The sequence below is a fragment of the Limanda limanda genome, chromosome 6 (assembly GCF_963576545.1).
Source record: "Limanda limanda chromosome 6, fLimLim1.1, whole genome shotgun sequence".
In the NCBI taxonomy this organism is placed as follows: domain Eukaryota; kingdom Metazoa; phylum Chordata; class Actinopteri; order Pleuronectiformes; family Pleuronectidae; genus Limanda; species Limanda limanda.
Window position 1 is genome coordinate 30,632,748 of NC_083641.1, and position 17,917 is coordinate 30,650,664.

Consider the following 17,917-nt stretch of genomic DNA (forward strand, 5'->3'; position numbering starts at 1 on the left):
GAGAAGTGTCTTCAGTCTGGAGGACGATGTGAGGACTTCCTGTCCTGATGTCCATGTGGAGCTGGTTCCAGCGTTTAGGAGGCGGGACAGGAAACAGTCCAGATGATGTTGAGTGACAGCTGTCCCTCACTGAGAGGGAGCGGCTGATTGGTCGATGCAGAGCGGAGTGGGGTGGGGGCTGGTCTCTAAAGTTGGACCAGGTCCTGGATGTGGACTGGACCCGATCCGGTCACAGCACGGTACCAAGTACTAGAGTCTTGAAACATTACAGAGATTTTATTTTGAAAAGTTATGGGTTTGGTTCTCATGATTATATCAGTTTAACTGAGTCCTGCTTTAAAGTTTTATCCGAGACTGGGTCTGATTCTAGATAAACAAATATTTGTTGAATGACTCTTGTTGAAACAAATATAAAATCATTTGTAGAAATGAGATGTTGATGTCAAATATGTAAAAAGAAAAAAAAAAAAGGAGGAAGTGAAACTGCAGCAGGTGTGCGACTCCACCTGCTGGTCATCTTTATATACAGTCACTGATGATAAAATCACAATAATATAACAAATCATAATAAAACTCTTAGGTCAATCAATTGTTTGTCTCTTTATTTATAAACAGCGTCAGAAACAGTTTTTTTTGTCTTTTTGACCTTTGACCCCAACAATCAGCTAAAGTTACATAAAAGTCGAGGTTCAGACTTTGAGTCGTACACGTGTCGAGTCTGTGCTTGGTCCTTCAGGCCGAGTGGAACCAGGAGACCAGCTCCCGATCAGGACCTGAACTCGGTTCTAAAGCCAAAGCAGATTCTGTGTTTGTACGGCTTCACGCTAACTGTGGCCTCCAGCTCAGATCTTCCACTGTGACTCTTCATCGTGTTCCTCGTCTACCTCTCAGCGCTGATCCTGTACCGCAGGACGAAGTAAGCCATGAGCCTGAAGGAGAAGAAGAAGATGGCGAGCACGATGAAGTCCAGGTAGAGTTTGGCGTCCAGCATGTCCAGCTCCTTCAGGATGGCCTCGGACTTCTGGAAGTGGCATGTTTCGTCTTCCTCGCAGTGAAGATCTCCTCGATTCAGACCGTAGATGGACAAGATGACGCCCTCAAAACCATATCTGACAAACAAGGCCGGATCAGGAGATTCAGTCAAAACATGGAGATGATCGCCATAAGTCTCTTTTAGACTCATTGAACCAGCAAAGAGGCCCTGGACCCGGGGCCCGGGGCCCTGAACCCTGGACCCTGGACCCGGGGCCCTGGACCCTGGACCCTGGACCCTGGACCCTGGACCCGGGGCCCTGGACCCTGGACCCGGGGCCCTGGACCCTGAACCCTGGACCCTGGACCTGGGGCCCTGGACCCTGGACCCTTGGACCCTTGGCCCTGGGCCCTGGACCCTGGACCCTGGACCCTGGACCCTGAACCCTGGACCCTGGACCCTGGACCCTGGACCCTGGACCCGGGGCCCTGGACCCTGGGCCCTGGACCCTGGAACCTGGACCCTGGGCCCTGGACCCTGGACCCTGGACCCTGGACCCTGGGCCCTGGACCCTGGACCCGGGGCCCTGGACCCTGGACCCTGGACCCTGGACCCTGGACTCTGGACCCTGGACCCTGGACCCGGGGCCCTGGACCCCTGATCCTGAACAGAATGTTTTTTGATTAGACAGCCCCCCCACCTGACATAGGAAATGTAGGACATCCACTGCAGGTACCAGGGGATGGTGTCGAAACTGACAAAGAATCCAGAGAACAGCAGCACCGGGATCGCCGTGACTGGACCCACAAATGTCGCCACCTGCAGGACACAAACAGAACTGAGTGAAGTCAGCGGGTGAAGAGAGTGAGGTCACAGGGGGGAACTCTGGTGAAGTGACCTGCAGGGAGGTGGAGGCGGCTCCGATCAGCAGACCCAGACTCTGAGCCACCAGGGAGGTCAGGACCCCAAAAGACAGGAAGAGGAAGAAGCGTCCGGCATCCGGAGGCTGAGCCGTCATCCAGTACACGATGCTGCAGTAAACCAGCGGGAAGACCACCTGCAGCGCCGGGGACACGAGACCTGGACGTTAGCTCTCCATCGGGTTTAGGATCACAGGGGAGAAATTCTACAGGAGGGGGACATCCTTATCATTGCAAACACAACTATATATATGTATATATAGGTAGGTATATATATATATATATATAATTGGGAAACGACCAAAGTCATGCCAATCATAGGATGTATCCTCTCTCGACCTGCTCCCTTCCTTTCTGCATCTGTTCTATGTACTAAAAGATTACAGTTACGCAGCCGGTCGGCACACGTCGCCCAGTGCACATCTTTGTTATTTGGACCCACAAATAATATATATATATATTACAGGAGCCTTTATGACTTATTCTAAATCCATAGGCATTCATATGGAGCTGGTCCCCTCTTTGCAGCAGCTTCACTCTTCTTCGAGACTCTGGATTGTGTCTGTGAATTTTTCCTCCTTCCTCCAGAAGATATTTGTGAGAGACTGATGCTGGACCAGAGGGCTCTCGCTCTATATATAGAGATATATAATGATATATCTATATACCAACGAACCAACCTTTGTCTTATTTACCTGGAAGGGGACGTCTGCCATGGTTTTAGCCAGGTAGTAAGCCTTCAGACTGTACCAGTAGTTCAGGTGTTCCCTCAGAAAAACTCCCATCTCCAGAGGAACTGAACAGAGAAGGTGACGACATCATCTCACACCAGAAAGAGTTTGTTGAGCAGAAGGTGAGAACGAGAGGGAGGTGACTCACATGTGAGGACTGTGGGCATCAGAGCTGCAAACATCAGGAACAACATGGAGAAGAACAGGAACCCAGAGTTACTCAGAACCTTCTTGGCCTCGTTACCGATTCCCAGATACAAAAGACCAATCAGAACGCCGATCCCAATGTGAGACGAGATCCTCAGGTGAGTCAGCACCTGTTCCACCGAAGAGAACACTCTTACTCACAGGTGTGGCTGCAGTCATCTTACCTGACCACCAGGTGTTGCTGTTCACACTCACTGAGTCTCTGAGGATGCTGAGGAAAGTTCTCCTGAACAGGATGGAGAACTGGGTCATGCAGCTGGCTGAGAAACTGTGACAACCTTCAGACGAAGAATTCTCCTGAGGAACAAGCTTTTTAATAATGTTGAGTCGACAACTTGCTTTTGCAAATCCAAATTACAAAGTCAAGCAACTGAAGCCAGAGGACATGAGGACATGAGGACATGAGGACATGAGGACATGAGGACTCAAACTGTTTTCAGACGTGAGCTTTGTTAAAATATCGTCTGGACAGGTTGTGTAGTTGGTGTTTGTGGAGCAGCAGCAGGTTGTCGGGTCCGACTCGTTCAAACAGGAACATGTGGGAACATGTGAGGAACATGTGAGGAGCATGTGAGGAACATGTCAGGAACATGTGAGGAACATGTCAGGAACATGTGAGGAACATGTGAGGAGCATGTGAGGAACATGTCAGGAACATGTGAGGAACATGTGAGGAGCATGTGAGGAACATGTGAGGAGTATGTCAGGAACATGTGAGGAACATGTCAGGAACATGTCAGGAACATGTGAGGAACATGTCAGGAACATGTCAGGAACATGTGAGGAGCATGTGAGGAACATGTCAGGAACATGTGAGGAACATGTGAGGAGCATGTGAGGAACATGTCAGGAACATGTGAGGAACATGTGAGGAGCATGTGAGGAACATGTCAGGAACATGTCAGGAACATGTGAGGAGCATGTCAGGAACATGTGAGGAACATGTCAGGAACATGTGAGGAGCATGTCAGGAACATGTGAGGAACATGTCAGGAACATGTCAGGAACATGTGAGGAGCATGTGAGGAACATGTGAGGAACATGTCAGGAACATGTGAGGAGCATGTCAGGAACATGTGAGGAACATGTCAGGAACATGTCAGGAACATGTGAGGAGCATGTGAGGAACATGTGAGGAACATGTCAGGAGCATGTGAGGAGCATGTGAGGAGCATGTGAGGAACATGTCAGGAGCATGTGAGGAACATGGCCGACTTATGTTCATGTCTGAAAACTTTATTCTTTCAACTGGGGGTTTGCTTAAAGTTTGATTTATAGAAACATTTGAATCTGAAAACGTGTTCAGCATTTATCCAGTTGTCAGATTTCTGCAGAATAGATCATTATTATTATATATTGCCTCATTTACAGATCTGAACATACATTTCAGGAATCTTTTCAAAATAAATGTCTTCGATGTTGAAGAAGTGGAGAGGTTGTTGTTGGGGTGCGTTTGTTTCGTACCTCCTCTGTGCGCTGCCACAGGAATGGGTGGAGGTTTGTTTCTATGTTCAGCTCCGTCTGATAATTCTTCTCACACTTCCTGTCGTGAGCCGCCTTTACCAGGCGCACCATCTGATCCCCGTACTCCCCGGACGCCACCTCCATCACTGAGAGACCAAGGAGCCACGGAGAGGGTTTGTGTGTTTGTAAGTTTGTGTGTGTGTGTGTGTGTGTGTGTGTTAATTTGAGGGGTTCCTTACCGAAGTCAGCAGGGTTGTGGTAGGTGGGACAGTTGAGTCCGAGGTCTCTGAGGTACTGAACCAGACTGGATACGTTTCCTCTGTAGATACACTGACCCTGACTGAGGACGTACAACTGAATTCACACACACACACAGACACACACACACACACACACACACACACACACACACACACACACACACACACATTAATAATTAACCTAGTAAACAGATTTTTCCGTTTTTATTGAAAAAAAGGACTCGTCCTGTTCAGGATCAGGATCAAGACTCGTCCTGTTCAGGATCAGGATCAGGTCTCGTCCTGTTCAGGATCAGGATTCAGGACTCGTCCTCTTCAGGATCAGGACTTGTCCTTCTGTCCCTGGCTGTCAGACCCTTGGTGTTCTGCTGTGGACCAAGTTGCAGCGTCTTGGTTCAGTTACCTTGTCGAAGAGCTCGAACAGTTTGCCGCTGGGCTGGTGGATGGTGCAGATGACGGTTCGTCCTCCCTGAGCCAGAGCTTTGAGCAGAGACACCACCTGGAAGCAGGACGAGCTGTCCAGACCACTGAGACAGAGGCAGACAGGTCGTTTTAATAGGGCCAAAGTGTGGGCCGCGGCCCCCTGGTGGGCCGTGAAGCCACTGCAGGTGGGCCGTGAGAAGTCATCAAAAAATGCATGAATAAAAAAGTATATTTGGTTTAGCCGCAGATGTGTTTTTCTTCTTGCTGATATAATTGTTGTGAAATGTAATGTGTAAGTTCTTTGTTAAACGAACAGCAACAACTTGTGTTTAACAATCCACTATTTGCACTTATTGTTTTGGATTGATTAATGTAAACAATTTTTGGACTTTTGAGACTTTTGGTTTGTCCCGTTATTGGAGCTGCACTGCATATGCATCTAGTCCTGTGTGTGGATCATATAGTTGTGATTCAAAGTGTGGGTGGGCCGCACAAATTTATCAGTTTTCAAATTGGGCCGTGGCATTCTGAAGTTTGGGACTGGCTGTTGTAGACAGCATGATTCTGAAGAATGCACCTGGATCAACAAAAACTATGAGAAGAAAAAAAACTGATGAAACGCTCGACAGTTTAACAAAGAGCTAGAGAAACATCGCTGATCGGACCAGACCAGAACCCGTCTATCATCTAAACCACCAACTACCATCAACACCTGTGGTTCATTTATAGTCTCCAGTTCACTTAAACCCACTTTAATGGGTTTGGACTGTGGAGAAACCCCACGCACACGGGGAGAACATGTGAACTTCACACAGCCCAAGACCAGAATTAAAAGCTAAAACTTAAGACTAGGACCAGAATTAGGGCCCAGAATAAAGTCCACCACGAGGGCCAGCGAGAGCCACCTCTCGACCCTCAGCAGCTCGGACCTGGTGGGTTCGTCGAAGAACATGACCGGAGGGTTATTGACGAGCTCCAGAGCGATGGCCAGTCTCTTCCTCTGCCCCCCCGACAGGTGAGACGTCCTGGTTTTAGCACAGTCCAGTAAGCCCAGAGCCATCAGGATCTCCTGGACCTAAACACAGAAACCAGAGGCCTCATTTATCAAACTTGGATTTATAATAAAGTGCACAAAAGCCGAAAGTAGCGTACGCAAAAAAGGATTCTCGATGATCACGCACACCTGAAGGCCACGTCCGTTTAAAGATCACAGCCAACCTGGACACCTGTGTGCGTGGATCAAAGTCCGCCCTCCACACGCCCACATTCAAATCACCTCATGAATATTAGATTCAGTCCAACACAAAGATCCAAGATCACAGATCTATAGAATCTATATGATGAGTCATCATCATGGGACAGGAAACCATCACAGTCACCACACACTCGTTTCCTCCTCCTCCGGTGTCAGTGCTTCTATCACACACTACTTATTAGGGATGGATAACTACTGTGATTTGGTCTGTAGCCGACTTTTAATTATTTTATTCAAGGCGGAAAAATACGTTGCCGCTTGAAATCCTACAGATGTCACAATGCTATCTATTCGTTCATGATTTCCTTCCGGCTGGAAGCGCAGCTAGTGGACAAATAGTCCACTTCAAAACATTTAAGAAAATAAAGATGGCACCAGTCCGTCAGTGAGTGAGGGAGTGAGTCAGCTCGACCGGCAAGCGCTGACTTGGTTTCTTCTCCGTCTCCGAGGTCCGGTGGTCCCGAGGTCCGGTGGTCCCGAGGTCCGGTGGTCCCGAGGTCCGGTGGTCCCGAGGGATTTCACTGCCTCCACCTTTCGACGACCACGTGCTTTCAGATCCGTCTCACCGGCTTCTCCTCACTCCTTCCTTCCTTCACGGTATTCCCACTTTTACCTTCCCACTGCGACTCATCCTCACCCAATCAGAAGGCTTGACCCCCCCCACGTCACTATCAGGCGACCGCTATAAAACAACAAAAAGGGGGGGGTCTGTCGATCCGTTACTTTTACTCATTCTAATTAATTTACTTTTTATTTATTGTTTAAAAGTAGCCTAAGTGTCATACATTTATTAATCTGTCAGTTTGAGTGCAGTTGACAGGGGCTATATAATAATATATATATATATAATAATAGGGCACATTTTTATTTATTTTCTCCATTGGCTGCCCGGCAGTCATTAAGTTAATGTTAATATTTAGGAATTAAAACTTGAAATAAAACTTGGAAAGCTCCAAGTGAATTGGACAGTGTTGTATTTGAAGGTATGATTCAACTGTTTTCCAGGGTCCGGTGTTCAAAAAAAAAAATAACCAAAAGAAATCTCAAGAAATCTTATTATCGAATCGCAATACATATCGAATCGCCACCTAAGAATCGTATCGGGAGGTCCCTCGGATTCCTGTCCCTACTACTTATGTATCTACAGTAATCAGATTACTTCACACATCAATGGATCGTAACCTCCACTCTGGGACATTATGTGGAAAAAGAAGTTTGAAGGTGAACAGTTTATTTATTTTTGTAAAGTGTAATAAAATATATTATTAAAAAATATGAATCACTCGCTTCTGTTTCTTATTTACTTATTTTATGTTGTTTTACTGTCATTTTCTTTAAGTTGTTTGTGTGTTTTTAAAGTTGAAGGTTCTTAGAACTTAGAACTAATGTTCATGTTGAAGTGGATCAATAATCTGCTTCAGTTCAGCTCCTCACTTCTGCACAAGTTATGCTCAACATATTCGTCTATGATAGTTTGGTTTGGTTAACGCACTCAATAGGGTCTGAAAGATGTGTACGTTTTAAATGAGGCTCCAGAACTTGTGTTTCACCTCGGAGATCTTCATTCACACCAGGAATCAGCCAGCGGTGTAAAACGTACCATCTCTCTGCGAGCCTCCAGCTTCTCCTGCAGCTTCAGGTTCGCTGAAACCTGAAAAACAAGAGGACGTCACTCTGGCTCAGGACTAAGGTTCAAAACTATGGTTCAGGACTAAGGTTCAAAACTATGGTTCAGGACTAAGGTCCTGGACTAAGGTTTGGGACAAAGGTTGAGGACTAAGGTTCAGGACTTTGGTACAAGACTCTGGTTCTGGAATCTGACTCTGGATCAGAACATGAGGTCTAGGAGAACGTGGTTCTACAGAGTGTCTGGTGGTACCATCATGGCCTCCTGCACGGTGAGGTGAGGCAGCAGCATGTCGTCCTGCATGATGTAACAGGAAACCTTCCTGAAGGAGCGCAGGTCTCTGCTCTGACCGTTGATCAGGATCGTGCCCTTCATCCCCGTCTCCCTGTTCAAAACACAGCAGATCACTGATACTGGACCGGATCACTGATACTGGACCGGATCACTGATACTGGACCGGATCACTGATACAGAACCGGATCACTGATACAGAACCGGATCACTGATACAGAACCGGATCACTGATACAGAACCGGATCACTGATACTGGACCGGATCACTGATACTGAACCAGATCACTGATACTGGACCGGATCACTGATACTGGACCGGATCACTGATACAGAACCGGATCACTGATACAGAACCAGATCACTGATACAGAACCGGATCACTGATACTGGACCGGATCACTGATACTGGACCGGATCACTGATACAGAACCGGATCACTGATACAGGACCGGATCACTGATACAGGACCGGATCACTGATACAGAACCAGATGACTGATACAGGACCGGATCACTGATACTGGACCGGATCACTGAAACTGGACCGGATCACTGATACAGAACCGGATCACTGATACAGAACCGGATCACTGATACAGGACCGGATCACTGATACAGGACCGGATCACTGATACAGAACCAGATGACTGATACAGGACCGGATCACTGATACTGGACCGGATCACTGAAACTGGACCGGATCACTGATACAGAACCGGATCACTGATACAGAACCAGATCACTGATACTGGACCGGATCACTGATACAGGACCGGATCACTGATACAGAACCGGATCACTGATACAGGACCGGATCACTGATACAGAACCAGATCACTGATACTGGACCGGATCACTGATACAGGACCAGATCACTGATACTGGACCGGATCACTGATAATGGACCGGATCACTGATACTGGACCGGATCACTGATATAGAACCAGATCACTGATACTGGACCGGATCACTGATACTGGACCGGATCACTGATACAGAACCAGATCACTGAAACTGGACCGGATCACTGATACTGGACCGGATCACTGATACTGGACCGGATCACTGATACAGAACCAGATCACTGATACTGGACTGGATCACTGATACAGAACCGGATCACTGATACAGGACCGGATCACTGATACAGAACCAGATCACTGAAACTGGACCGGATCACTGATACTGGACCGGATCACTGATACTGGACCGGATCACTGATACAGGACCGGATCACTGATAAAGAACCGGATCACTGATACTGGACCAGATCACGGATGCCGAACCGGATCACTGATACAGAACCAGATCACTGATACTGGACCGGATCACTGATACTGAACCAGATCACTGATACTGGACCGGATCACTGATACTGGACCGGATCACGGATGCAGAACCAGATCACTGAAACTGGACCGGATCACTGATACTGGACCGGATCACTGATACAGAACCAGATCACTGATACTGGACCGGATCACTGATACTGGACCGGATCATGTGATGACTGATTCCTACCAGTGATCTTATTAAGTTTTCCTTGCATCTTATTTATTTTTGGTTTCAGGTGAGACTTGGAGTCACATGACCTCACCTGTAGCCGGCCAGGATATTCATGAGTGTGGACTTCCCGGCTCCTGAGGGCCCCATGATGGCCACCAGGTCCCCGCTGGTGAATTTCCCAGAAATCCCTTTGAGCAGAGTCTTGTAACCTGAGACAGGAAAGAAACAAAGAGTGCGAAGGTTCCCAGACTGAGAGGACGAGCCTTTGTCCTCACATCCACCAATCAGGTTTCACCTCACACACACACACACACTGAAGGAGATTCTGTATACAAGCTGGAGAATATCGATCATTCATCATTCGTATTAGTTGTATAAATGGGGTTACCATGGAAACCAAAGAGGAGGATGAAAATAACCTGCTGATGAAGATTCAACGCTGTTTAATGAGATCATCAGATTAAATCCACTGACCGACAGTAACCTACACTGTAAAACAAAGTGTAAACACAGATCCCAAAACTGAAGCCAAACCCTCGGGATCGCCCCCTATAGGTCATAAACCTCCTCCACGTTAGCAGATGGGACAGGAGCGAAAATAAAAAATAAAAGGACACATTAAATAAATGTTTGTAAAGATGTTTCTGTCGCATCAGTTCTTCTCTCTCTGATGTTGGTTCAAGTTTCTGATCAGTTTGGATGAATCAGTTATTTGATCACATGAAAACAGGCTGAGACGTGATGATTGACAGCTGACACTGACTCCTGATTGGTTGAGAGCGTGTGGGCGGGACCTCGATACCACACCTTCACTCCTCCATCACTGCTGCTGAGACTCTGACTGTGAATGACGTCATCACCACAAGATGGCAGCACATCTACATAATGTGTTTTCTAAGTGGTTTCCAGATGGTCATCTCAACCCTCAGTATTGACTGTCAGGTGACCTGTTCTGTAACCAATCAGGGATTAAAGACAGTGACCTGCAGTGACCTCTTCAACCTTGAGCCACATGTGCAGTCCAGGAACACCCACAATGCATCAGGAGGGAGAACCAATGGGTGAGCGGGTGTGAAGTGCTCTGAGTGAAACTCTGTTTAATCTGAGGAGCAACAAAGAGTTTCAGGCTCAGAGGAACCTGATCTGTTCCCAGCGTCTCATTAACTCCCCAACCCCGACGTGCACGTACGTGCACGGAGTGCACAGTGTGCTCGTGCTCGGGTAGCGTGCACGGATCAACGGGTTCATCTGACCATTATGGACCTTTATTGTCAGGGATTATTCTAACTATGTGTGTTTGTTTTCATTTTCTATTTTTAACATTATCCTGTCTTTTTAACATTTCCCTGTATTTTCTTTATGTTTGTTTTTTTATTGTTGCAAATATTTCAGATCTATGACAGCGTTTCTGTTTGAATATTTTTTATTATTTGGAATATTTTATTATTCTTGTTATTTTTCATAGTATTCATTATTTTAATTGTTCGTGTTTCAATTAATTTGATTATTGTTTGCTGTGATGTCACAGATGACATCATCACGTCACCTCTGAAGGCGTTGATCTGAAGGCGTTGATGATTGGTCAGATCAGATTTCATTGACTGAACTTTTTGTTCTTGGTCTTTTCTTTGTCTCTTTTGTTGTGAAAAGCTGAAACAGGATACGAGGTTTTCTGTTCACATCAGTGTTTCACTTCATCTCTTTTTAAGGCGGTTTACATGACATCACATAAATCTGTTTCACAACCTTTTGGTTTATTTGTCACCTCATGCATCCAGCAGCCGGCTGCACTGACAAACTTCGTATAAATAACTAATCTTGTAAATGTGCAAATGCTAAACAGCAGTTTGCTTCTGGTTCGGTTTATTTTCTGTCGACGGTGATAAACTGACCTGCGGCTATTAACAGCATGAGAGAGATAAACAGATTACATCAGATGATCCACACACACACACACACACACACACACACACACACACACACACACACACACACATACACACACATACACACACATACACACACAGACACACACACACACACACACACACACACACACACACACACACACACACACACACACACACACACACACACAAACAACATGTCTCCTCACATCTTCACCATCAGGAACTCCTCAAAACTTGATGTATAAACACTTTAAACATGAAGTTACAAACTGGTTCGAATGTGACGGAGCCGCCAGGCGCACAGAGCTCTCACTCACAATATAGAGAAAGGTCATCAGTCCGATTAAATAAATAAATATGTATCGGTGTATTTTATTTATTAATCACATCACTGCTGTCCTATAAAACCCCTCTTCACCTCCACCTCACTAACAAACACCTCATGTCAGTGTCAGAAAGTTTCACTTCCTCTTCTCATCGCTTGATGCAGTGACTGTCATCACGCTGGAAGCCCATTGGTCAGCAGCACAATTTAACATTCATGAGGTGCTTTGCATTGACCATTTATAGTTGAAAGTGGGCGTGTAGAGGGCGGAGTAAGAGGCAGATCCACGTGGGAACCTTTCCAGGTGGACGTGGTTAATAAATCTGAATGTTCTTGAGCGTTCGCCCTTTGGGGCTTTTGTGTGCACGTACAGTTTAGTATGAATCTCACGCACTGTTTTATGAATGAACCCCCTGTTCCGCTAAGAACTACGTGTTCAGATTCTTGTGCAGTACCTTTCTTCCTCCACCAGGGTCCCTCTCTGACGGAGTAGGAGACGTCTCTGAATTCGATGTTGACCGCCGGTCTCCGTGGTAACGAGGAGAACCTCTGGACCTCCATCAGGTTGTTGTCCACTTTCTTCAGGTGTCGCTGCAGCAGGGGCGTCTGACATCCCCCCCGCGGTCGCTCAGTGACCACCTCGTCCAGGCAGACGGTCCGGGGGTCCAGCATCAGGTCCGGGGGCCCGTTGGTGTTCTGAGGGCCACAGAGGAACCTTTTCACTCACAGAGGAACCTCTTCACTCACAGAGGAACCTTTTCACACAGAGGAACCTTTTCACTCACAGAGGAACCTCGTCACACACAGAGGAACCTTTTCACACACAGAGAACCTTTTCACTCACAGAGGAATCTCGTCACACAGAGAGGAACCTTTTCACACACAGAGGAACCTGTTCACACACAGAGGAACCTGTTCACACACAGAGGAACCTCTTCACACAGAGGAACCTCTTCACACACAGAGGAACCTCTTCACACACAGAGGAACCTGTTCACACACAGAGGAACCTTTTCACACACAGAGGAACCTTTTCACTCACAGAGGAACCTTTTCACACACAGAGGAACCTTTTCACACACAGAGGAACCTTTTCACACACAGAGGAACCTCTTCACCTACAGAGGAACCTTTTCACACACAGAGGAACCTGTTCACACAGAGGAACCTTTTCACTCACAGAGGAACCTTTTCACTCACAGAGGAACCTCTTCACACACAGAGGAACCTGTTCACACACAGAGGAACCTCTTCACCCAGAGGGACCTTTTCACACACAGAGGAACCTCTTCACCTACAGAGGAGCCTCTTCACCTACAGAGGAACCTTTTCACTCACAGAGAAACCTCTTCACCCAGAGGGACCTTTTCACACACAGAGGAACCTCTTCACCTACAGAGGAACCTTTTCACACACAGAGGAACCTTTTCACTCACAGAGGAACCTCTTCACCCAGAGGGACCTTTTCACTCACAGAACAACCTCTTCACACAGAGGAACCTCGTCACCCACAGAGGAACTTTTCACACACAGAGGAACCTCGTCACCCACAGAGGAACCTTTTCACACACAGGAACATTTTCACACACAGAGGAACCTTTTCACACAGAGAGGAACCTTTTCACTCACAGAGGAACCTCTTCACACAGAGGAACCTTTTCACACACAGAGGAACCTTTTCACTCACAGAGGAACCTTTTCACACACAGAGGAACCTTTTCACTCACAGAGAACCTTTTCACACACAGAGGAACCTTTTCACACAGAGGAACCTTTTCACACACAGAGGAACCTTTTCACTCACAGAGAACCTTTTCACACACAGAGGAACCTTTTCACACAGAGGAACCCTCGTCACACACAGAGGAACCTTTTCACACACAGAGGAACCTTTTCACACACAGAGAACCTTTTCACACACAGAGGAACCTTTTCACACAGAGGAACCTTTTCACACACAGAGGACCCTTTCACTCACTGAGGAACCTCTTCACACACATATAACCTCTTCACACACAGAGGAACCTTTTCACTCACAGAGGAACCTTTTGACACACAGAGGAACCTTTTCACTCACAGAGGAACCTTTTCACACACAGAGGAACCTCTTCACACACAGAAGAACCTCGTCACCCACAGAGGAACCTTTTCACTCACAGAGGAACCTTTTCACTCACAGAGGAACCTCTTCACACACATATAAGTTATAACCTCTTCACACACAGAGGAACCTCTTCACACAGAGGAACCTTTTCACACACAGAGGAACCTCTTCACACACAGAGGAACCTCTTCACACACAGAGGAACCTCTTCACACAGAGGAACCTTTTCACTCACAGAGGAACCTCTTCACACACAGAGGAACTTCTTCACACAGAGGAACCTTTTCACACACAGAGGAACCTTTTCACTCACTGAGGAACCTGTTCACACACAGAGGAACCTTTTCACACACAGAGGAACCTTTTCACACAGAGGAACCTGTTCACACACAGAGGAACCTGTTCACACACAGAGGAACCTGTTCACACACAGAGGAACCTTTTCACACACAGAGGAACCTTTTCACACAGAGGAACCTGTTCACACACAGAGGAACCTGTTCACACACAGAGGAACCTTTCCACACACACTCAGCTCCTGCTCTTTCAAACTCAAAGCAGCTGATGATCTGATCAGAACCTGTTTGCAGGGAACTCAGTGATGAACAGAAAACTGTGATAGAGAAGATTCCTGGGGTCTCATTTATAAAAGAGTGCGTAGGATTCATACTAAAAGTGTACGTACGTACAAAATCCGGAAATGGCGTACGCATAAGATAATTCCGATTTGTAAAACCGTGCGCACGCTCACATGAACGCAATGTTCGCTTTAAAAATCACAGTCCACTTGGAAACGTTCGTACGTGGATCTGCCTCCAAATCCGCCCTCCACACGCCCACTTTCAACCATAAATGGTCAACGCAAAGCACGGCGTGAATATTAAATGATGCTGCTGACCAATGGGTTTCCACCGTGAGTCCTGACGGAGTCACCGCATCAAGCGATGTGAAGAGGAAGTGAAACTTTCTGACATCAAGGTGTCTGTTAGTGAGGTGGAGGTGGAGAGCGACTTCTGGGGACAGCAGTGATGTCACTAATAAAGAAAATACACTGATACTCTGCTGCTGCTGCTGCTGTGGATAACACACTGTGTGAGATCAGACATCACATAACACACTGTGTGAGATCAGACATCACATAACACAATGTGTGAGATCAGACATCACATAACACAATGTGTGAGATGTGGATAACACACTGTGTGAGATCAGACATCACTGAACCCTCACTTCCTCCTCGTGCTTCCATTCACCTGCTTCCATCTGTAGCTTCACGCTCCAGAGTCACAACAGTATTTATTGATTTAGAGCATCGCAGCGGTTCCTTCACATCAGTGGATCCTCAGCTCCTCTGGGACTGAAGGTTCCTTCACTTCCTGTGAGTGATCTCCAGGTCGCTCTGTGGCTCAGTCACTTCCTGTGAGTGACCTCCAGGTCGCTCTGTGGCTCAGTCACTTCCTGTGAGTGACCTCCAGGTCGCTCTGTGGCTCAGTCACTTCCTGTGAGTGACCTCCAGGTCGCTCTGTGGCTCAGTCACTTCCTGTGAGTGATCTCCAGGTCGCTCTGTGGCTCAGTCACTTCCTGTGAGTGATCTCCAGGTCGCTCTGTGGCTCAGTCACTTCCTGTGAGTGACCTCCAGGTCGCTCTGTGGCTCAGTCACTTCCTGTGAGTGACCTCCAGGTCGCTCTGTGGCTCAGTCACTTCCTGTGAGTGACCTCCAGGTCGCTCTGTGGCTCAGTCACTTCCTGTGAGTGACCTCCAGGTCGCTCTGTGGCTCAGTCACTTCCTGTGAGTGATCTCCAGGTCGCTCTGTGGCTCAGTCACTTCCTGTGAGTGATCTCCAGGTCGCTCTGTGGCTCAGTCACTTCCTGTGAGTGATCTCCAGGTCGCTCTGTGGCTCAGTCACTTCCTGTGAGTGATCTCCAGGTCGCTCTGTGGCTCAGTCACTTCCTGTGAGTGATCTCCAGGTCGCTCTGTGGCTCAGTCACTTCCTGTGAGTGATCTCCAGGTCGCTCTGTGGCTCAGTCACTTCCTGTGAGTGATCTCCAGGTCGCTCTGTGGCTCAGTCACTTCACTGCAGTGATCCGATGATACACGCACAGTGTGAAGATATTAATAAAAACTATTAATGACTCGGCTCCGTAACTCCGCTGTCTAATCGAATCTGAACGTAATTTGCTGTAAGTTGTTTTATATATTTTTAATTCAAAACTAAACTGTTGGTTTTAATGTAAATGATGAAGTGGATCAATAATCTGCTTCAGTTCACCTCCTCACGTCTGCGTCTCCAAAACGTTCGTACGCATCAGGTCAGAGTTTGCGTTGAAATACGCAAATGTTCCCGTCAAGTTTGTTTTTATTAAATCCCAACATTGGCGTGAGAAGTGGCGTCCGCACGTTTCAGGCCCGCTTAGTGCGAACGCCACGGTTCTACATGAGACCCCAGACCACGTCCACGTCAGACCAGTTCCAGACCAGACCAGGTCCAAGTCAGACCAGGTCCAAGTCAGACCAGGTCCAGACCACGGTTCTACATGAGACCCCAGGTGAGGTTCTGTGGTTTAGCTTCCAGTTACTGAAGGTATAATGTCAATGAGTGTCCCCACAACTACAGAGAGACGTGCATGTGTGTGTGCTGATAATCTGCTGTAGGAGGTAACTGTCGGACACATACACACACACACACACACACACACACACACACACACACTGCTGACATTCATCTTCATCAACGTCATCATCAAGTCACTGTGTGTGTGTGTGTCAGAGTGAGTCAGTATGTGTGTGTGTGTCAGTGTGAGTCAGTTTGTGTCAGTGTGTGTGAGTGTGTCAGTGTGTGTCAGAGTGAGTCAGTATGTGTGTGTGTGTCAGTGTGAGTCAGTTTGTGTCAGTGTGTGTGAGTGTGTCAGTGTGAGTCAGTGATTGTCAGTGTGAGTCAGTGTGAGTCAGTGTGTGTGAGTGTGTCAGTGTGAGTCAGTGATTGTCAGTGTGTGTCAGTGTGTGTCAGTGTGTGTCAGTGTGAGTCAGTGTGTGTCAGTGTGAGTCAGTGTGTGTCAGTGAGTGTCAGTGTGTGTCAGTGAGTGTCAGTGTGTGTCAGTGTGAGTCAGTGTGTGTCAGTGTGAGTCAGTGTGAGTCAGTGTGTGTCAGTGTGAGTCAGTGTGTGTCAGTGAGTGTCAGTGTGAGTCAGTGTGTGTCAGTGTGTGTGTGTGTGTGTCTGTACTCACCATGATGATGGAGTTGGTCTCACTGGGGTTGTGGACGGACCAGGCAGTCAGACAGGTCATGGTCGAGAGACATCCACTCTCTCTCTCTCTCTCTCTGATCTGTCCTGGAGACACACCCCAGCCCTGAATGCTGACCCCGCCCACATGACGCTGACCCCGCCCACCCAGTGTCTGAGCAGTGACTCAGGTGTGTTTACACTGTAAAACATGACTCAGCGGAAGTAAAGTGACCAAAGGGTTGGACAGGTTCTTCTGTGGTTCACACCTCTGACCTCTGACCTCTACAGCTTCAGCAGGTGTCTGTCCTGAACCTACAGCTGGAACCTGAGTCCTCGGAACCTGAAGTGAAGACCTGGACTCTGTCCTTTAGAACCTGAAGTGAAGACCTGGACTCTGTCCTTTAGAACCTGAAGTGAAGACCTGGACTCTGTCCTTTCGAACCTGAAGTGAAGACCTGGACTCTGTCCTTCAGAACCTGAAGTGAAGACATGGACTCTGTCCTTTAGAACCTGAGGTGACAACCTGGACTCTGTCCTTTAGAACCTGAGGTGACGACCTGGACTCTTTCCTTTAGAACCTGAGGTGAAGACCTGGACTCTGCCTTTAGAACCTGAGGTGACGACCTGGACTCTGTCCTTTAGAACCTGAAGTGAAGATATGGACTCTGTCCTTTAGAACCTGAGGTGAAGACCTGGA

General features: G+C 47.4%; 1 protein-coding gene across 2 annotated transcripts; it reads right to left on the minus strand.

The window, feature by feature from the left end:
• Positions 1-880: 880 nt before the first annotated feature.
• On the minus strand, positions 881-17,281 carry abcg1 (ATP-binding cassette, sub-family G (WHITE), member 1). Of its 2 annotated transcripts, none has more exons than XM_061073831.1 (15): positions 17,222-17,281; positions 12,349-12,589; positions 9,750-9,867; positions 8,113-8,245; positions 7,834-7,884; positions 5,908-6,053; positions 4,959-5,082; positions 4,535-4,649; positions 4,296-4,441; positions 3,027-3,125; positions 2,773-2,941; positions 2,589-2,689; positions 1,872-2,030; positions 1,674-1,792; positions 881-1,109 (listed from the first exon to the last, which is right to left on the minus strand). In XM_061073831.1, the coding sequence occupies exons 1-15, from the start codon at positions 17,279-17,281 to the stop codon at positions 881-883; spliced, it is 2,010 nt and encodes a 669-aa protein (XP_060929814.1). The 2 variants fall into 2 exon arrangements, with proteins under 2 accessions (XP_060929814.1, XP_060929813.1); XM_061073830.1 differs by having other exon boundaries at positions 3,027-3,128.
• Positions 17,282-17,917: the final 636 nt, after the last annotated feature.

What these genes read in the sequence shown, in the direction of transcription:
- abcg1 (XM_061073830.1), bottom strand. Translation starts at nt 17,281, where the DNA reads ATGACCTGTCTGACTGCCTGGTCCGTCCACAACCCCAGTGAGACCAAC. An exon ending in AGACCAACTCCATCATCATG is followed by an intron (nt 12,590 to 17,221) that starts GTGAGTACAGAC and finishes TGTGGCCCTCAG; the next exon opens with AACACCAACGGGCCCCCGGA. An exon ending in ACCCTGGTGGAGGAAGAAAG is followed by an intron (nt 9,868 to 12,348) that starts GTACTGCACAAG and finishes TTCCTGTCTCAG; the next exon opens with GTTACAAGACTCTGCTCAAA.